Raw genomic sequence first — 21,169 nt, 5'->3', positions numbered from 1 at the left:
AGAGAGAGCGGGCAGAGAGAGAGAGAGCGGGCAGAGAGAGAGCGGGCAGAGAGAGAGAGAGCGGGCAGAGAGAGAGAGAGCGGGCAGAGAGAGAGAGAGCGGGGCAGAGAGAGAGAGAGCGGGCAGAGAGAGAGAGAGCGGGCAGTGAGAGAGAGCGGGCAGAGAGAGAGAGAGCGGGCAGAGAGAGAGAGAGCGGGCAGAGAGAGAGAGAGCGGGCAGAGAGAGAGAGAGCGGGCAGAGAGAGAGAGAGCGGGCAGAGAGAGAGAGAGCGGGCAGAGAGAGAGAGAGCGGGCAGAGAGAGAGAGAGCGGGCAGAGAGAGAGAGAGCGGGCAGAGAGAGAGAGAGCGGGCAGAGAGAGAGAGAGCGGGCAGAGAGAGAGAGAGAGCGGGGCTAATTAAGGAAAGGATTCTATTTGCCTTCTTAACCACCTTATCGACCTGTCCTGCTACCTTCAGGGATCTGTGGACATTCACTCCCAGGTCCCTCACTTCCTCTGCACTTCTCAGTATTTTCCCATTAATCGTGTATTCCTTTCCCTTGTTTAACCTCCCCAAATGCATCACCTCACACTTCTCCGGGTTGAATTCCATTTGTCACTTTTCTGTCCATCTGACCAGACCATAAATATCTTCCTGCAGCCTACAGCTATCCTCCTCACTGTCTACCACACGACCAATCTTTGTGTCGTCTGAAAACTTCTCGATCGTGCCCCCTACATTTACATCCAAATTGTTAATATATACCACAAAAAGCAGGGGACCCAGTACTGAGCCCTGTGGAACACCACTGGAAACAGTCCTCCAGTCGCTAAAACACCCGTCAACAATTACCCTTTGTTTCCTGCCACTGAGACAATTTTGTATCCACCTTGCTGCATTTCCCTGGATCCCATGGGATTTTATTTTTTTAACCAGTCTGCCTTGTGGGACCTTGTCAAAATCCATGTAGACCACATCAACTACACTACCCTCATCTATCTTCCTTGTTACCTCTTCAAATAATTCGATCAAGTTGGTCAAACAAGATCTTCCCTGAACAAATCCATACTGACTATCCTTGATTAACCTGTAACCTTTCTAAGTGACAGTTTATCCTGTCTCTCAGAATTGATTCCAATACTTTACCCACTACTGAGGTTAGACTGACTGGCCTGTAATTATTCGGTCTATCCTTCACTCCCTTTTTAAACAGAGGTACAATGTTAGCAGTTCTCCAATCCTCCAGCACCACACCTGTATCCAGTGAGGACTGGAAAATGATGGTCAGACCCTCTGCTATTTCCCCTCTTGCTTCTTTCAACAGCTTAGGACACGTTTCATCCGTTCCTGGTGATTTACATGCTAATCCCATGAATACATCCTCTCTCCCTCTGTTTATCACATCCAATACTTCACACCCCTCTTCTTTAACTACAATATCTGCATCAATCGCCCTCTTTTGTGAAGACAGACGCCAATGTATTCATTAAGAACCATATCTTCTGCCCCGACACAAAGGTTACCTTTTTGGTCTTTTATGGGCCCTACTCTCTCCTTAGTTATCCTCTTAATCTGAAAGTATTGATAAAACATCTTGGGGTTCACCTTGGAGATAACCCCATGCTGTAGCTGCCCTGGGAGTGTTTTTTAGCCTCCTGCACATACCCTGATACCCATCGCTCGGCCATTAGTGGCCCTGCTTTCAGGCCGGGTATGGAGCCTGGCTGTGTGTGCGTGTGTATGCCTGTGAGAGCACGCGTGCGCCTGTATGTTTGTGTATGTGTGTGCGTGTAGTGGTGTCTGGTCTTGTGTCTTCTGAGTTGAGTGTTAATGTGGTCCTACCTGAATCGTTAGCTGTGTGTTGCTTGTTGGTTCTCTGACACTGCTCCTGCTCTTTGTGTGCTGGCTCCCACTGTTGCCCTGTGAAATGCTCCAAAGCCTGGATGCTGCTGATAAACCTTCTCTCCAGGCGCTCCAGGGAGCAGTTGGCCCACTCGAGCAGACTGGCGGACTCCTGGATGCTGTTACCACCACAGTGCAGGAAGGGAACATCCGGCCTCGGGATTAAATTAGAGCGAAGCGGGACAGGAATATAGCTGGGCTGCAAAGAGACGGAAAGGACACAAGATCCCGGCTGGCATTAATATCCGATAATCGGCAGCACAGCTTCCCCCACCCAGCACTGAACAAACTCCCTCCTCCTAACACTAACCCACCACAACCTCAGTAACTCTCCTCCCTATACCCTTCCTCACTCCTTCACTCACCCAGCACTGAACAAACTCCCTCCTCCGAACACTAACCCACCACAACCTCAGTAACTCGCCTCCCTATACCCTTCCTCACTCCTTCACTCACCCAGCACTGAACAAACTCCCTCCTCCGAACACTAACCCACCACAACCTCAGTAACTCTCCTCCCTATACCCTTCCTCACTCCTTCACTCACCCAGCACTGAACAAACTCCCTCCTCCTAACACTAACCCACCACAACCTCAGTAACTCTCCTCCCTATACCCTTCCTCACTCCTTCACCCACCCAGCACTGAACAAACTCCCTCCTCCTAACACTAACCCACCACAACATCAGTAACTCTCCTCCCTATACCCTTCCTCACTCCTTCACCCACCCAGCACTGAACAAACTCCCTCCTCCTAACACTAACCCACCACAACCTCAGTAACACTCCTCCCTATACCCTTCCTCACTCCTTCACCCACCCAGCACTGAACAAACTCCCTCCTCCTAACACTAACCCACCACAACCTCAGTAACTCGCCTCCCTATACCCTTCCTCACTCCTTCACCCACCCAGCACTGAACAAACTCCCTCCTCCGAACACTAACCCACCACAACCTCAGTAACTCTCCTCCCTATACCCTTCCTCACTCCTTCACTCACCCAGCACTGAACAAACTCCCTCCTCCGAACACTAACCCACCACAACCTCAGTAACTCTCCTCCCTATACCCTTCCTCACTCCTTCACTCACCCAGCACTGAACCAACTCCCTCCTCCTAACACTAACCCACCACAACCTCAGTAACTCTCCTCCCTCTACCCTTCCTCACTCCTTCACTCACCCAGCACTGAACAAACTCCCTCCTCCTAACCCTAACCCACCACAACCTCAGTAACTCGCCTCCCTATACCCTTCCTCACTCCTTCACCCACCCAGCACTGAACAAACTCCCTCCTCCTAACCCTAACCCACCACAACCTCAGTAACTCGCCTCCCTATACCCTTCCTCACTCCTTCACCCACCCAGCACTGAACAAACTCCCTCCTCCTAACACTAACCCACCACATCAGTAACACTCCTCCCTATACCCTTCCTCACTCCTTCACCCACCCAGCACTGAACAAACTCCCTCCTCCTAACACTAACCCACCACAACTTCAGTAACTCTCCTCCCTATACCCTTCCTCACTCCTTCACCCACCCAGCACTGAACAAACTCCCTCCTCCAAACACTAACCCACCACAACCTCAGTAACTCTCCTCCCTATACCCTTCCTCACTCCTTCACCCACCCAGCACTGAACAAACTCCCTCCTCCGAACACTAACCCACCACAACCTCAGTAACTCGCCTCCCTATACCCTTCCTCACTCCTTCACCCACCCAGCACTGAACAAACTCCCTCCTCCTAACACTAACCCACCACAACCTCAGTAACTCTCCTCCCTATACCCTTCCTCACTCCTTCACCCACCCAGCACTGAACAAACTCCCTCCTCCTAACACTAACCCACCACAACTTCAGTAACTCTCCTCCCTATACCCTTCCTCACTCCTTCACCCACCCAGCACTGAACAAACTCCCTCCTCCAAACACTAACCCACCACAACCTCAGTAACTCTCCTCCCTATACCCTTCCTCACTCCTTCACCCACCCAGCACTGAACAAACTCCCTCCTCCTAACCCTAACCCACCACAACCTCAGTAACTCTCCTCCCTATACCCTTCCTCACTCCTTCACCCACCCAGCACTGAACAAACTCCCTCCTCCTAACACTAACCCACCACAACTTCAGTAACTCTCCTCCCTATACCCTTCCTCACTCCTTCACCCACCCAGCACTGAACAAACTCCCTCCTCCTAACACTAACCCACCACAACATCAGTAACTCGCCTCCCTATACCCTTCCTCACTCCTTCACCCACCCAGCACTGAACAAACTCCCTCCTCCTAACACTAACCCACCACAACCTCAGTAACTCTCCTCCCTATACCCTTCCTCACTCCTTCACCCACCCAGCACTGAACAAACTCCTTCCTCCTAACACTAACCCACCACAACCTCAGTAACTCTCCTCCCTATACCCTTCCTCACTCCTTCCCCCACCCAGCACTGAACAAACTCCTTCCTCCTAACACTAACCCACCACAACCTCAGTAACTCTCCTCCCTATACCCTTCCTCACTCCTTCCCCCACCCAGCACTGAACAAACTCCCTCCTCCTAACACTAACCCACCACAACCTCAGTAACTCTCCTCCCTATACCCTTCCTCACTCCTTCCCCCACCCAGCACTGAACAAACTCCCTCCTCCTAACACTAACCCACCACAACCTCAGTAACTCGCCTCCCTATACCCTTCCTCACTCCTTCACCCACCCAGCACTGAACAAACTCCCTCCTCCTAACACTAACCCACCACAACCTCAGTAACTCTCCTCCCTATACCCTTCCTCACTCCTTCACCCACCCAGCACTGAACAAACTCCCTCCTCCTAACACTAACCCACCACAACCTCAGTAACTCGCCTCCCTATACCCTTCCTCACTCCTTCACCCACCCAGCACTGAACAAACTCCCTCCTCCTAACCCTAACCCACCACAACCTCAGTAACTCGCCTCCCTATACCCTTCCTCACTCCTTCACCCACCCAGCACTGAACAAACTCCCTCCTCCTAACACTAACCCACCACAACCTCAGTAACTCTCCTCCCTATACCCTTCCTCACTCCTTCACCCACCCAGCACTGAACAAATTCCCTCCTCCTAACACTAACCCACCACAACCTCAGTAACTCGCCTCCCTATACCCTTCCTCACTCCTTCACCTACCCAGCACTGAACAATCTCCCTCCTCCTAACACTAACCCACCACAACATCAGTAACTCTCCTCCCTATACCCTTCCTCACTCCTTCACCCACCCAGCACTGAACAAACTCCCTCCTCCTAACACTAACCCACCACAACCTCATTAACTCTCCTCCCTATACCCTTCCTCACTCCTTCACCCACCCAGCACTGAACAAACTCCCTCCTCCTAACACTAACCCACCACAACATCAGTAACTCTCCTCCCTATACCCTTCCTCACTCCTTCACCCACCCAGCACTGAACAAACTCCCTCCTCCTAACACTAACCCACCACAACCTCAGTAACTCTCCTCCCTATACCCTTCCTCACTCCTTCACCCACCCAGCACTGAACAAACTCCCTCCTCCTAACACTAACCCACCACAACCTCAGTAACTCTCCTCCCTATACCCTTCCTCACTCCTTCACCCACCCAGCACTGAACAAACTCCCTCCTCCTAACACTAACCCACCACAACCTCAGTAACTCTCCTCCCTATACCCTTCCTCACTCCTTCACCCACCCAGCACTGAACAAACTCCCTCCTCCTAACACTAACCCACCACAACCTCAGTAACTCTCCTCCCTATACCCTTCCTCACTCCTTCACCCACCCAGCACTGAACAAACTCCCTCCTCCTAACACTAACCCACCACAACCTCAGTAACTCTCCTCCCTATACCCTTCCTCACTCCTTCACCCACCCAGCACTGAACAAACTCCCTCCTCCGAACACTAACCCACCACAACCTCAGTAACTCTCCTCCCTATACCCTTCCTCACTCCTTCACCCACCCAGCACTGAACAAACTCCCTCCTCCTAACACTAACCCACCACAACCTCAGTAACTCTCCTCCCTATACCCTTCCTCACTCCTTCACCCACCCAGCACTGAACAAACTCCCTCCTCCTAACACTAACCCACCACAACCTCAGTAACTCTCCTCCCTATACCCTTCCTCACTCCTTCCCCCACCCAGCACTGAACAAACTCCCTCCTCCTAACACTAACCCACCACAACCTCAGTAACTCTCCTCCCTATACCCTTCCTCACTCCTTCACCCACCCAGCACTGAACAAACTCCCTCCTCCTAACACTAACCCACCACAACCTCAGTAACTCTCCTCCCTATACCCTTCCTCACTCCTTCCCCCACCCAGCACTGAACAAACTCCCTCCTCCTAACACTAACCCACCACAACCTCAGTAACTCTCCTCCCTATACCCTTCCTCACTCCTTCACCCTCCCAGCACTGAACAAACTCCCTCCTCCTAACCCACTACAACTTCAGTAACTCTCCTCCCTATACCCTTCCTCACTCCTACCCCCACCCAGTCCTCGCCTTCACTGTCCCCTCCAGACTCAGTCTGGGAGGTGGGTTTGTCTGGTGTTAACACTCTCTGCCCTATACCCTTCCTCACTCTGTCCTCACCTTCACTGTCCTCTCCAGACTCAGTCTGGGAGGTGGGTTTGTCTGGTGTTAACACCCTCTGCCCTATACCCTTCCTCACTGCATCCTCACCTTCACTGTCCCCTCCAGACTCAGTCTGGGAGATGGGTTTGTCTGGTGTGAACACTGTCCTCCCTATACCCTTCCTCACTCTGTCCTCACCTTCACTGTCCTCTCCAGACTCAGTCTGGGAGGTGGGTTTGTCTGGTGTTAACACTGTCTGCCCTATACCCTTTCTCACTCTGTCCTCACCTTCACTGTCCTCTCCAGACTCAGTCTGGGAGGTGGGTTTGTCTGGTGTTAACACTCTCTGCCCTATACGCTTCCTCACTCTGTCCTCACCTTCACTGTCCTCTCCAGACTCAGTCTGGGAGGTGGGTTTGTCTGGTGTTAACACTGTCTGCCCTATACCCTTCCTCACTCTGTCCTCACCTTCACTGTCCTCTCCAGACTCAGTCTGGGAGATGGGTTTGGCTGGTGTGAACACTCTCTGCCCTCTCCCCTTCCTCACTGCATCCTCACCTTCACTGTCCCCTCCAGACTCAGTCTTGGAGATGGGTTTGTCTGGTTTGAGGTCTCTTCCTCTCCCTCTTGCAGTGTGCACTCGCTGGTGGACTCCAGGAGGAGGCTGCTATCGGACTCCATGTCAATCTCTCGGCCATATCGCACACTGTACACTCTTACTCTCTCTCTCTGAGGCTGTGTGTGCTGGCTCAGGCCCCCTTCCCTCACTGTATGTTCCACGCAGCCTGTTGTACTCAGCTCCCAGCCCGGGTTCCTCTGCGAGCAGGAGGAAATGGAGGCCATTCTCTTCAGTATGTTAGCACCATACACGCTCGCATCCAGCCCCTGACCATAGAAGAGATATCAATAAATCAACTTTCAACCCATAGCCTGAGTGCACACACTCTCCCTGGGTTACAATTCCCCACGGCTGTGACTCTCTCTGGGTTACAGTTCCCCACGGGTGTGACTCTCTCTGGGTTACAGTTCCCCACGGGAGTGACTCTCCCTGGGTCACAGTTCCCCACGGGTGTGACTCTCCCTGGGTTACAATTCCCCACGGGTGTGACTCTCCCTGGGTTACAGTTCCCCACGGGAGTGACTCTCCCTGGGTTACAGTTCCCCACGGGAGTGACTCTCCCTGGGTCACAGTTCCCCACGGCTGTGACTCTCCCTGGGTTACAGTTCCCCACGGCTGTGACTCTCCCTGGGTTACAGTTCCCCACGGCTGTGACTCTCCCTGGGTTACAGTTCCCCACGGCTGTGACTCTCCCTGGGTTACAGTTCCCCACGGCTGTGACTCTCCCTGGGTTACAGTTCCCCACGGCTGTGACTCTCCCTGTGTTACAGTTCCCCACGGGTGTGACTCTCCCTGGGTTACAGTTCCCCACGGGTGTGACTCTCCCTGGGTCACAGTTCCCCACAGCTGTGACTCTCCCTGGGTTACAGTTCCCCACGGGTGTGACTCTCCCTGGGTTACAGTTCCCCACGGGAGTGACTCTCTCTGGGTTACAGTTCCCCACGGGTGTGACTCTCTCTGGGTTACAGTTCCCCACGGGAGTGACTCTCCCTGGGTCACAGTTCCCCACGGCTGTGACTCTCCCTGGGTTACAGTTCCCCATGGGTGTGACTCTCCCTGGGTTACAGTTCCCCACGGCTGTGACTCTCCCTGGGTTACAGTTCCCCACGGGAGTGACTCTCCCTGGGTTACAGTTCCCCACGGGAGTGACTCTCCCTGGGTCACAGTTCCCCACGGCTGTGACTCTCCCTGGGTCACAGTTCCCCACGGCTGTGACAGTTCCCCACGGGAGTGACTCTCCCTGGGTCACAGTTCCCCACGGCTGTGACTCTCCCTGGGTCACAGTTCCCCACGGCTGTGACTCTCCCTGGGTCACAGTTCCCCACGGGAGCGACTCTCCCTGGGTTACAGTTCCCCACGGGTGTGACTCTCCCTGGGTTACAGTTCCCCACGGGTGTGACTCTCCCTGGGTTACAGTTCCCCACGGCTGTGACTCTCCCTGTGTTACAGTTCCCCACGGCTGTGACTCTCCCTGGGTCACAGTTCCCCACGGCTGTGACTCTCCCTGGGTCACAGTTCCCCACGGCTGTGACTCTCCCTGGGTCACAGTTCCCCACGGGTGTGACTCTCCCTGGGTTACAGTTCCCCACGGGTGTGACTCTCTCCAGGGTACAATTCCCCATGGACACCGGCTCTCCCCGGTGTACTGTTGCCCATGGATTAGACTCTCCCTGGGGTACAATTCCTCATGGGCACCAACTCTCCCCAGGGTTCGGATCGCCAGAGGCACTGACTCTCCCTAGGGTACGGGGCCCACAGGCACTGACTCACCCTGGGGTACGGGTCCACACGGGCAACCTCCCTTTACTCGTATATGGAGTTAGGTGACTGAACAGCCATCATCTCACTGAATGATGGTGGAACAGGTTTGGGAGCCGACAATAACACTGTTGCTGTGCTGTGTGCAGTCTGGATGATCTCACCATCTGTGCTTGTGTAAGCTGTACCCGATTGGCACTCCTGTCGTGGAGTGTGTGGGATTCTGAGACTGCTGCGAAGCCATCACTGCCCTGCTCCTGACTGCATGTGGAGTAGTAACTCTGACTGGAGCTGAGGTCCATCTCATAATAACACATCTCTGGGAAAGAAAGAAGAGGTTGTCAGAGATAGGGGGGTAGGGGCTTTGGTGGGAGAGTCTGGAATGAGAATACAGAATATAGGAACAGCAGGAGGAGGCCATTCAGCCCCTCTACCCAGTCACACAGGAACAGCAGGTGGAGGTCATTCAGCCCCTCTACCCTGTTACCCAGGAATAGCAGGAGGCCATTCGGCCCATCTACCCTGTCACACAGGAACAGCAGGAGGAGGCCATTCAGCCCCTCTGCCCTGTCACACAGGAACAGCAGGAGGAGGCCATTCAGCCCCTCTATCCTGTTACCCAGGAACAGCAGGAGGCCATTCGGCCCATCTACCCTGTCACACAGGAACAGCAGGAGGAGGCCATTCAGCCCCTCTGCCCTGTCACACAGGAACAGCAGGAGGAGGCCATTCAGCCCCTCTATCCTGTTACCCAGGAACAGCAGGAGGCCATTCGGCCCCTCTACCCTGTCACACAGGAACAGCAGGAGGAGGCCATTCAGCCCCTCTACCCTGTCACACAGGAACAGCAGGAGGAGGCCATTTGGCCCCTCTACCCTGTCACACAGGAACAGCAGGAGGAGGCCATTCAGCCCCTCTACCCTGTCACACAGGAACAGCAGGAGGAGGCCATTTGGCCCCTCTACCCTGTCACACAGGAACAGCAGGAGGAGGCCATTCAGCCCCTCTATCCTGTCACACAGGAACAGCAAGAGGAGGCCATTCAGCCCCTCGATTCCGATTGCCTTTCTACATGGCCATTCTGATCACCCGCCTTGGCTCCCTTCCCTGTGATACCCTTTCCCAATAAAACTCCATCTTTCTGAGTGCTGAATGCTCCACGGTTTTCTGCGGGGGGGGGGAAGGAAGAGTTCCCGATTTCCGCTGCCCTTTGTGTGAAGAAGTGCTTCCTGACATCACCCCCGAACAGCCTGGCTCGGGTTTTAAGGTCATGCTCTCTTGTTCTGGACTTGCCCCTCCCCCCAGACAAGAGGAAATAATTTCTCTCCATCTACCTTCATCTTAAAACACTTTAATTTGATCATCCCTTCATCTTCAAAACTGAAGGGAAGACAAGCCCTGTCCTGATGACCTTTTTTGCATCGTGGTCATTCTGGTGAACCTGCGCTGTATTCTCCTCCAAGGCCAATATATCCTTCCAGTGCAGAAGGAGGCCGTTCAGCCCTTCATGTCCGTACTAGCTCTCCGAAAGAGCAATCCCCTCAGTCCCATTCCCCCGCCTTCTCCCCGTAACCCTGCACATTCTTTTCCATTTCCATGGAACTGTCTAATTCCCCTTTTCAATGCTTCAATTGAACCTGCCTCCACCACATTCTCAGGCAGCACATTCCAGACCTCAACCACTGGCTGTGTGAACAAATCTGCAGCCGGTCACACTTGCTGCAGATGTGTCTGTCGAGGACACATGGTGTGTCTATGACTTCCCACAGGCCACAGGCTGTCCATTCCACTCGGCAGAGCTGTCCTGCCATACCTTAACTTGACAGACTATTTATTATAAGTAAAATAGCTGACCAGGTCCTCACCAAACAGCTCCTTCCACTGCACTGAAACAAGAACTAAATACTGGAGCAACTCCTCCCCACATCATTGAACTCGCCACTCACCAAACTCGAATCTCCCCACTCAGCTTACAATCTGCACACCGTTACCAAGGCTCCAAAGGATCCGACTATGGGGAGAGATGATATAAACTAGACTTGTATTCCCTGAACTTTACATGGGTAAGGGGTGATTTGCTTGGGGTTTTTTGAGGCATCAAACACAGGCGGGTAGAGGTGCTGGGCTCTCTCCCAGGCCCTCGAACCGCCTCGAGAGTCAGCCCTGATCTCAGTTAATGGCGCAAGGAGCTGAATGGCCTCCTGCTGTTCCTGTGTAACAGGGTAGAGGGGCTGAATAGCCTCCTCCTGCTGTTCCTGTGTAACAGGGTAGAGGGGCTGAATGAGGAGGGTGTTGGGATTGAGGGATGGTTTGTAAAGTTAGGGGCAGGAGGATTGTCGAATCTGCCTCACCCTCAGTCTCACCGCTGTCCCGAGAGTCCTCTGACTGGCAGGAGAGCCCTGGTGGGCCGAATCCGTCCACGGTGTCCATTGCTTTGGCCTGAACCCGGGGAGAAGTCCTACCCTGTGAGGCCAACCTGAGCACCTGTGTCCCGCAGCTCACTCTCCATCTGGCTCCAGCTTCAGGGCATGGCCCCAGGACCTGTAGCAGGAAGCAGACTGTTAAACACTGGTACCCAGTCCCCTCCTCCCTACAACAGGAAAGGCTCAGGCTCCATCCTCGGCCTAGTGCTGTGTCCTGCTCTGGGACTGAGCCTCTCACACACACACAGCAGGAAAGGCTCAGGCTCCATCCTCGGCCTAGTGCTGTGTCCTGCTCTGGGACTGAGCCTCTCACACACACACAGCAGGAAAGGCTCAGGCTCCATCCTCGGCCTAGTGCTGTGTCCTGCTCTGGGACTGAGCCTCTCACACACACACAGCAGGAAAGGCTCAGGCTCCATCCTCGGCCTAGTGCTGTGTCCTGCTCTGGGACTGAGCCTCTCACACACACACAGCAGGAAAGGCTCAGGCTCCATGTCCGGCCTAGTGCTGTGTTAACTGATCTCAGCCCTCTCCTGCCCATTGATTACCTGGAGCAGATGGCGGAGGCTGAAACGGATATCCTGCAGGTTAATGGTACGATCGCGCTGCCTTAGGCAGATCCCAGTCTGAACGATGCTGTGAAGGGGCAAAGGTACCCGGGGGTCAAGGGAAAGTGAGTGCCCGGAGAGCAGCTTTTCTTTCACCATCAGCCCATCCACTCCGGACCAGGGAACCGTGTCTGAAACACAAACCCAAGCAAGTCAGTCACAATGAGAAATTTAACTCTCCCCAGGAAACGGGTCCCCCACGGGCACAGACTCTCCCGTGGGTACGGGTCCACCACGGGCACAGACTCTCCCCGGGGTACAGTTCCACCACGGGCACAGACTCTCCCCGTGGTACAGTTCCCCCGCAGGCACCAACTCGCCCCGGGGTACGGGTCCGCAATGGGCACCGACTCTCAAAGAACAGTACAGCACAGGAACAGGCCATTCAGCCCTCCAAGCCTGCGCCGATCTTGATGCCTGCCTAAACTAACACCTTCTGCACTTCCGGGGTCCGTATCCCTCTATTCCCTTCCTATTCATGTATTTGTCAAGGTGCCTCTTAAACGTCGCTATCGTATCTGCTTCCACCACCTCCCCCGGCAACAAGTTCCAGGCACTCACCACCCTCTGTGTAAAGAACTTGCCTCACACATCCCCTCTAAACTTTGCCCCTCTCACCTTAAACCTATGTCCCCTAGTAACTGACTCTTCCACCCTGGAAAAAAGCTTCTGACTATCCACTCTGTCCATGCCGCTCATAACTTTGTAAACCTCTATCATGTCGCCCCTCCACCTCCGTCGTTCCAGTGAAAACAATCCGAGATTATCCAACCTCTCCTCATAACTAATGCCCTCCAGACCAGGCAACATCCTGGTAAACCTATTCTGTACCCTCTCCAAAGCCTCCACGTCCTTCTGGTAGTGTGGCGACCAGAATTGCACGCAATATTCTAAGTGTGGCCTAACTAAAGTTCTGTACAGGTGCAACATGACTTGCCAATTTTTATATTCTATGCCCCGACCGATGAAGGCAAGCATGCCGTATGCCTTCTTGACTACCTTATCCACCTGCGTTGCCACTTTCAGTGACCTGTGGACCTGTACGCCCAGATCTCTCTGCCTGTCAATACTCCTAAGGGTTCTGCCATTTACTGTATACTTCCCACCTGCATTGGACCTTCCAAAATGCATTACCTCACATTTGTCCAGATTAAACTCTATCTGCCATTTCTCCACCCAAGTCTCCAACCGATCTATATCCTGCTGTATCCTCTGACAATCCTCATCACTATCCGCAACTTCACCAACCTTTGTGTCGTCCGCAAACTTACTAATCAGACCAGCTACATTTTCCTCCAAATCATTTATATATACTACAAACAGCAAAGGTCCCAGCACTGATCCCTGCGGAACACCACTAGTCACATCCCTCCATTCAGAAAAGCACCCTTCCACTGCCACCCTCTGTCTTCTATGACCGAGCCAATTCTGTATCCATCTTGCCAGCTCCCCTCTGATCCCATGTGACTTCACCTTTTGTACCAGTCTGCCATGAGGGACCTTGTCAAAGGCTTTACTGAAGTCCATATAGATAACATCCACTGCCCTTCCTTCATCAATCATCTTCGTCACTTCCTCAAAAATCTCAATCAAATTAGTGAGACACGACCTCCCCTTCACAAAACCATGCTGCCTCTCGCTAATAAGTTCGTTTGTTTCCAAATAGGAGTAAATCCTGTCCCGAAGAATCCTCTCTAATAATTTCCCTACCACTGACGTAAGGCTCATCGGCCTATAATTTCCTGGAATATCTTTGCTACCCTTCTTAAACAAAGGAACAATATTGGCTATTCTCCAGTCCTCTGGGACCTCACCTGTAGCCAATGAGGATACAAAGATTTCTGTCAAGGTCCCAGCAATTTCTTCCCTTGCCTTCCTCAGTATTCTGGGGTAGATCCCATCAGGCCCTGGGGACTTATCTACCTTAATGCTTTGCAAGAAGCCCAACACCACCTCCTTTTTGATAATGAGATGACTGAGACTATCTACACTCCCTTCCCTAGACTCATCATCCACCAAGTCCTTCTCTTTGGTAAATACTGATGCAAAGTACTCATTTAGTACCTCGCCCATTTCCTCTGGCTCCACACGTAGATTCCCATCTCTGTCCTTGAGTGGGCCAACCCTTTCCCTAGTTACCCTCTTGCTCTTTATATACGTATAAAAAGCCTTGGGATTTTCCTTAATCCTGTTTGCCAATGACTTTTCATGACCTCTTTTAGCCCTCCTGACTCCTTGCTTAAGTTCCTTCCTACTGTCTTTATATTCCTCAAGGGATTCGTCTGTTCCTAGCCTTCCAGCCCTTACGAATGCTTCCTTTTTCTTTTTGACTAGGTTCACAATATCCCGCGTTATCCAAGGTTCCCGAAACTTGCCAAACTTATCCTTCTTCCTCACAGGAACATGCTGGTCCTGGATTCTAATCAACTGACGTTTGAAAGACTCCCACATGTCAGATGTTGATTTACCCTCAAACAGCCGCCCCCAATCTAAATTCTTCAGTTCCTGCCTAATATTGTTCTAATTAGCCTTCCCCCAATTTAGCACCTTCACCCGAGGACTGCTCTTATCCTTATCCACAAGTACCTTAAAACTTACGGAATTATGGTCACTGTTCCCGAAATGCTCCCCGACTGAAACTGCGACCACCTGGCCGGGCTCATTCCCCAATACCAGGTCCAGTACGGCCCCATCCCTAGTTGGACTATCTACATATTGTTTCAAGAAGCCCTCCTGGATGCTCCTCACAAATTCTGCCCCATCCAAGCCCCTAGCACTAAGTGAGTCTCAGTCAATATAGGGGAAGTTAAAATCACCCACCACTACAACCCTGTTACCTTTACATCTTTTCAAAATCTGTCTACATATCTGCTCCTCTACCTCCCGCTGGATGTTGGGAGGCCTGTAGTAAACCCCCAACATCGGGACTGCACCCTTCCTATTCCTGAGCTCCACCCATATTGCCTCGCTGCATGACCTCTCTGAGGTGTCCTCCCGCAGTACAGCTGTGATATTCTCCTTAACCAGTAATGCAACTCCCCCACCCCTTTTACATCCCCCTCTATCCCGCCTGAAGCTTCTAATCCTGAAACATTTAGCTGTCAATCCGGTCCTTCCCTCAACCAAGTCTCTGTAATAGCAACAACATCATAGTTCCAAGTACTAATCCAAGCTCTAAGTTCATCTGCCTTACCTGTTATACTTCTCGCATTGAAACAAATGCACTTCAGACCACCAGTCCCGCTGTGCTCAGCAACATCTCCCTGCCTGCTCTTCCTCTTAGTCCTACTGGCCTTATTTACTAGTTCCTCCTCATTTATTTCACTTGCTGTCCTACTGCTCTGGTTCCCACCCCCCTGCCAGACTAGTTTAAACCCTCCCGAGTGACGCTAGCAAACCTTGCAGCCAGGATATTAGTGCCCTTCCAGTTTAGATGCAACCCGTCCTTCTTGTACAGGTTCCATCTGTCCCTGAAGAGAGCCCAATGGTCCAGATATCTGAAACCCTCCCTTCTACACCAGCTGTTCAGCCACGTGTTTAGCTGCACTATCTTCCTATTTCTAGCCTCACTGGCACGTGGCACAGGGAGTAATCCCGAGATTACAACCCTAGAGGTCCTGTCTTTTAACTTTCTACCTAACTCCCTAAACTCCCCCTGCAGGACCTCGTCACTCTACCTGCCTATAGGAATGGAGACTTGGGTTCTTCCTGCTCTGTGTGCAGCTTGATTCTGGGTGAGGCACCCTGCTCAGTACCTGTGAACGCCTCCTGAATGACGGTACAGAAGCTGTAGATATCTGATCGCACGGTGCCAACACGGCCACAGATGATCTCAGGGGGCAGCCAGTTGTAGAGCTGGTGAGGGATGGTATCTGCCGACATGTTATTGCACGCGATCCCATCAGACCTGGCATAAGAGGCAAGATCAGAAAATCTGACAGCAGTGGCAGGAGGGTCCGTACACCAAGGAGAATCGGTGCCAGTGGGGACCCAAACCCCAGCAAAAGTTGGTGCCCAGACCACCTCCAGCCCTCCCCTAACTATCTCACTGAAACATGGGCCGGGCCCTCAGCACCGTGGGCCCGTCCCCTGGTGTCCCTGCACCGTGGGCCCGTCCCCTGGTGTCCCTGCACCGTGGGCCCTTCCCCTGGTGTCCCTGCACCCTGGGCCCTCGGCCTCTCCCCCGCACCCTGGGCCCTCGGCCTTTCCTTTGCACCCTGGGCCCTCGGTCTTTCCCCCGCACCCTGGGCCCTCGGCCTCTCCCCCGCACCCTGGGCCCTCGGCCTCTCCTCCGCACCCTGGGCCCTCGGCCTCTCCCCCGCACCATCGGCCCTCGGCCTCTCCCCCGCACCATCGGCCTTTCCCCCGCGCCCTGGGCCCTCGGCCTTTCCCCCACACCCTGGGCCCTCGGCCTCTGCCCCGGACCCTGGGCCCTTGGCCTTTCCCCCGCACCCTGGGCCCTCGGCCTCTGCCCCGCACCCTGGGCCCTCGGCCTTTCCCCCGCACCCTGGGCTCTCGGCCTTTCCCCTGAACCCTCGGCCTTTCCCCGTAGCCTCGGCCTTTCCCCTGCACCCTGGGCCCTCGGCCTTTCCCCTGCACCCTCGGCCTTTCCCCGTAGCCTCGGCCTTTCCCCCGCACCCTGGGCCCTCGGCCTCTGCCCCGCACCCTGGGCCCTCGGCCTTTCCCCTGCACCCTGGGCCCTCGGCCTTTCCCCTGCACCCTCGGCCTTTCCCCGTAGCCTCGGCCTTTCCCCCGCACCCTGGGCCCTCGGCCTTTGCCCTGCAGCCTCGGCCTTTCCCCTGTAGCCTCGGCCTTTCCCCTGCACCCTGGGCCCTCGGCCTTTCCCCTGCACCCTCGGCCTTTCCCCGTAGCCTCGGCCTTTCCCCCGCACCCTGGGCCCTCGGCCTTTCCCGCGCACCCTGGGCCCTCGGCCTTTGCCCTGCAGCCTCGGCCTTTCCCCTGTAGCCTCGGCCTTTCCCCTGCACCCTGGGCCCTCGGCCTTTCCCCTGCACCCTGGGCTCTCGGCCTTTCCCCTGCACCCTCAGCCTTTCCCCGTAGCCTCGGCCTTTCCCCTGCACCCTCGGCCTTTCCCCGTAGCCTCGGCCTTTCCCCCGCACCCTGGGCCCTCGGCCTTTGCCCTGCACCCTGGGCTCTCGGCCTTTCCCCCGCACCCTGGGCCCTCGGCCTTTCCCCTGCACCCTGGGCCCTCGGCCTTTCCCCTGCACCCTGGGCCCTCGGCCTTTCCCCTGCACCCTCGGCCTTTCCCCTGCACCCTGGGCCCTCGGCCTTTGCCCTGCAGCCTCAGCCTTTGCCCTGCACCCTGGGCCCTCATTCTTTCCTGCTGTTTGTGTTGCTCAGTCACACGGCTGGTGCTGCAGCCTCCTCTAATAAATGAAAACATTCCAGATCAGGTACCTCTCCTGCAGGTACTCCAGGTTGGAGAGCTTGGCCACGTCCATCGTCACAAGTTGCACAGCATGAGAGGTGAGTGAACGGTGCACGTAGCCGTGTGAGTGCAGAAAGAGCAGAGCTTCACACACCTGGAACAGCAGCCGCACAATCTGCTCCAAGTGAAACCCAGGGAACTCCGACTGCTGCACAAGAAAAGACCAGTGACCATCAGTGGAGGCTCAGGACTCACACCACACAGCACAGGGTTTGGGGTCATAGGATCAGGGGTCAAAATACCACAGCACACAAGCCCCAGCAGGTCAGGGGTCACAGAACACAATATGTATTGTACCTGCCCTGGGGCCTGTACAACTGGGACTCACCCTCTTGTGAAGGATAGTGTAAAGAGAGCCAACCCCTACCCTCTCATACACTAGGTACACCTGTTCCAGATTCTCCGACAGGCAGACTGACATCAGCAGCAGCAGGTTGGGGTGATGCAGGTAACTAGGAGAAAAACAACAGAGAGAATGTAGTGATACAGTATAGAGAGACCGAGAGAGAGAGAGAGAGAGAGAGAGGGAAGCAGAAGCAGAACAAGACAGAGACAGACAAACAAAGACAGAGACATAGAAAGAGAGAGAGAGGGAGGAGACAGATAGAGAGAGGGAGGGAGACAGAGAGAGAGGGAGAGACAGGGACAGAGAGACAGCGTCAGAGAGAGAGGGACAGAGAGAGACAGACAGAGAGAGACAGACAGAGACAAACAAAGAGACAGGAGAGACAGAGACAAAGAGACAGAGAGAGTGACAGACAGAGAGAGGGAAAGAGACAGATAGAGAGAGGGAGGGAGGCAGATAGAGAGAGGGAGGGAGGCAGATAGAGAGAGGGAGGGAGGCAGATAGAGAGAGGGAGGGAGGCAGATAGAGAGAGGGAGGGAGGCAGATAGAGAGAGGGAGGGAGGCAGATAGAGAGAGGGAGGGAGGCAGATAGAGAGAGGGAGGGAGGCAGATAGAGAGAGGGAGGGAGGCAGATAGAGAGAGGGAGGGAGGCAGATAGAGAGAGGGAGGGAGGCAGATAGAGAGAGGGAGGGAGGCAGATAGAGAGAGGGAGGGAGGCAGATAGAGAGAGGGAAGGAGGCAGATAGAGAGAGGGAGGGAGGCAGATAGAGAGAGGGAGGGAGGCAGATAGAGAGAGGGAGGGAGGCAGATAGAGAGAGGGAGGGAGGCAGATAGAGAGAGGGAGGGAGGCAGATAGAGAGAGGGAGGGAGGCAGATAGAGAGAGGGAGGGAGGCAGATAGAGAGAGGGAGGGAGGCAGATAGAGAGAGGGAGGGAGGCAGATAGAGAGAGGGAGGGAGGCAGATAGAGAGAGGGAGGGAGGCAGATAGAGAGGGAGACAGAGAGTGAGAAAGACAGAGAGAGTGAGACAGTGAGAGAGAGAAAGAGACAGAGAGAGAAAGACAGAGACAAAGAAAGAGACAGAGACAGACAGACAGAGACAGACAGAAAGAGAGACAGAGAGAGAAAGAGAGACAGACAGAAAGAGAGACAGAGAGAGAAAGAGAGACAGAGAGAGAGAGACAGACAGACAGAGAGAGACAGACAGAGAGCGAGAGGGAGCAAGTGAGAGCGAGAGAGAAAGACAGAGAGAGAAAGACAGAGAGTGAAAGACAGAGAGTGAAAGACAGAGAGTGAAAGACAGAGAGTGAAAGACAGAGAGTGAAAGACAGAGAGTGAAAGACAGAGAGACAGAGAGAGAGCGAGAGAGAGACAGAGAGAGAGGAAAAGAAAGACAGAGAGAGAGAGAGAGAGAGACGGGGGAAAGGGAAGGGAGAGAGGAGGGGTGGGAGAAAAGGAGAGGGATGCGAGGTGGGTGCTCTCCACATTGACAGTCCTGCTGTCAGTACCTGCAATGCTCCTGTTCTGCTAAAAGCAGGTCCATGGTGCCCTGGGGTTTGCTGCAGTGGGTGTGGGGCGGCTGTTTCAACTGTCTGACTGTCACTCGCTGGCTGTCCCATATACGACTGAGGGAACAAGACACAACAAGACACCAACTTCAGCACGGCTACATCTTGGCAGCTCAGTTCATGTCCTTTCCCTGCCCACCCCCACTGCTATCGAGAGCAGCAGCCCAAGCAGCTGGCGAATTAAACAGACCCTTCAGCCCCTCGAGCTTGTTCCCGTCATTCCATCAGATCAAGACAAGTCTGTACCACAACCGTATTTACCCGAGTTGGCTCCCTAACTCCAGGATCAATCGGTGAACCTGCACTGCACCCCCTCTGTGACCTTCCTGAGGAGCAGTGCCCAGAACTGAACGCAGTTACCCCAGACGGGATCTACCCAGGGCTCTGTACAAGTATATCTCCCACCACTTTGTATTCCAGCCTCTTTGCAGTCAAGGCCAACGTCCCATGTGTCCTTTTTAAGGAGGTTTTGTAGCTGTCACTAGTGATTCCTGTCCCTGCAGATCTAAATTGCTCTCTGCTCCTCGACAGTTCCCAGCTTCTCACTATTTATAAAACCCTCTGATCTCTCTTTCCTGGTCCTAACCCTTGCTCATGTTAATCACCGCCTGTCATAGCTTGGGAGGCAGTGAGACCTGGACAACACCCAGCCTCACTCAGGCTGATGAGTGCTCAGTAACACTGGAGCCAGACGATTACCAGGCAGTGACCACCTCCGCTAACTTAGTTCCCTTCTCGACAAACAGATGCTCTTCTGACCGCAGAGAGGTTCAGGTGCGTACTTGCTCATCACGGTGAAAGGGCCATTGACATAGGAGACCTCCCGCTCATTGTCGGGTCGAACCAGTTCAATCTCGCTCACAATGGGTGTCGATCCCACCACTCCCAGACCTCGTGACCCACTCCGGCAGAGCTTAAACACACAAAGAGAGGGCATAGAGCATTAGATTAGTGCCCGTGGGGGACCGTACCCCGGGGAGAGTCAGTGTCCGTGGGGGACCCGTACCCCGGGGAGAGTCAGTGTCCGTGGGGGACCCGTACCCCGGGGAGAGTCAGTGTCCGTGGGGGACCCGTACCCCGGGGAGAGTCAGTGTCCGTGGGGAGCCGTACCCCGGGGAGAGTCGGTGCCCATGAGGACCCGTACCCCGGGGAGAGTCAGTGCCCGTGGGGAGCCGTACCCCGGGGAGAGTCAGTGTCCGTGGGGAGCCGTACCCCGAGGAGAGTCAGTGCCCGTGGGGGACCCGTACCCCGGGGAGAGTCAGTGTCCGTGGGGGACCCGTACCCCGGGGAGAGTCAGTGTCCGTGGGGGACCCGTACCCCGGGGAGAGTCAGTGTCCGTGGGGAGCCGTACCCCGAGGAGAGTCAGTGCCCGTGGGGGAGCCGTACCCCGGGGAGAGTCAGTGTCCGTGGGGGACCCGTACCCCGGGGAGAGTCAGTGCCCGTGGGGGACCCGTACCCCGGGGAGAGTCAGTACCCATGGGGAGCCGTACCCCGAGGAGAGTCAGTACCCATGGGGACCCGTACCCCGGGGAGAGTCAGTACCCGTGGAGGACCCGTACCCCGGGGAGAGTCAGTGCCCGTGGGGAGCCGTACCCCGGGGAGAGTCAGTGCCCGTGGGGGACCTGTACCCCGGGGAGAGTCAGTACCCGTGGAGGACCCGTACCCCGGGGAGAGTCAGTGCCCGTGGGGAGCCGTACCCCGGGGAGAGTCAGTGCCCGTGGGGGACCCGTACCCCGGGGAGAGTCAGTGTCCGTGGGGGACCCGTACCCCGGGGAGAGTCAGTGTCCGTGGGGGACCCGTACCCCGGGGAGAGTCAGTGTCCGTGGGGGACCTGTACCCCGGGGAGAGTCAGTGTCCGTGGGGGACCCGTACCCCGGGGAGAGTCAGTGTCCGTGGG

The 21,169-nt window shown here is 54.8% G+C and overlaps 1 protein-coding gene across 1 annotated transcript in view; it reads right to left on the bottom strand.

Annotated features, from left to right (window-relative positions):
- LOC137364730 (uncharacterized) overlaps positions 1 to 21,169 on the bottom strand; it is a 167,280-nt gene that overhangs the window by 109,392 nt on the left and 36,719 nt on the right. The window contains exons 6-16 of the mRNA XM_068027760.1: positions 20,055 to 20,185; positions 19,213 to 19,329; positions 17,727 to 17,811; positions 17,329 to 17,507; positions 16,018 to 17,226; positions 15,669 to 15,820; positions 11,854 to 12,044; positions 11,234 to 11,423; positions 9,047 to 9,201; positions 7,064 to 7,390; positions 1,821 to 2,079 (exon numbers count right to left, since the gene is read on the bottom strand). Coding sequence (XP_067883861.1) covers positions 1,821 to 2,079; positions 7,064 to 7,390; positions 9,047 to 9,201; positions 11,234 to 11,423; positions 11,854 to 12,044; positions 15,669 to 15,820; positions 16,018 to 17,226; positions 17,329 to 17,507; positions 17,727 to 17,811; positions 19,213 to 19,329; positions 20,055 to 20,185 — 2,995 coding nt within the window. The remainder of the gene's footprint in view (positions 1 to 1,820; positions 2,080 to 7,063; positions 7,391 to 9,046; positions 9,202 to 11,233; positions 11,424 to 11,853; positions 12,045 to 15,668; positions 15,821 to 16,017; positions 17,227 to 17,328; positions 17,508 to 17,726; positions 17,812 to 19,212; positions 19,330 to 20,054; positions 20,186 to 21,169) is intronic.

The sequence above is a fragment of the Heterodontus francisci genome, unplaced genomic scaffold, assembly GCF_036365525.1.
Source record: "Heterodontus francisci isolate sHetFra1 unplaced genomic scaffold, sHetFra1.hap1 HAP1_SCAFFOLD_836, whole genome shotgun sequence".
NCBI lineage: Eukaryota > Metazoa > Chordata > Chondrichthyes > Heterodontiformes > Heterodontidae > Heterodontus > Heterodontus francisci.
The sequence above is the reverse complement of the archived record's forward strand: the minus strand, read 5'-3'. Positions and strand labels throughout refer to the sequence as shown.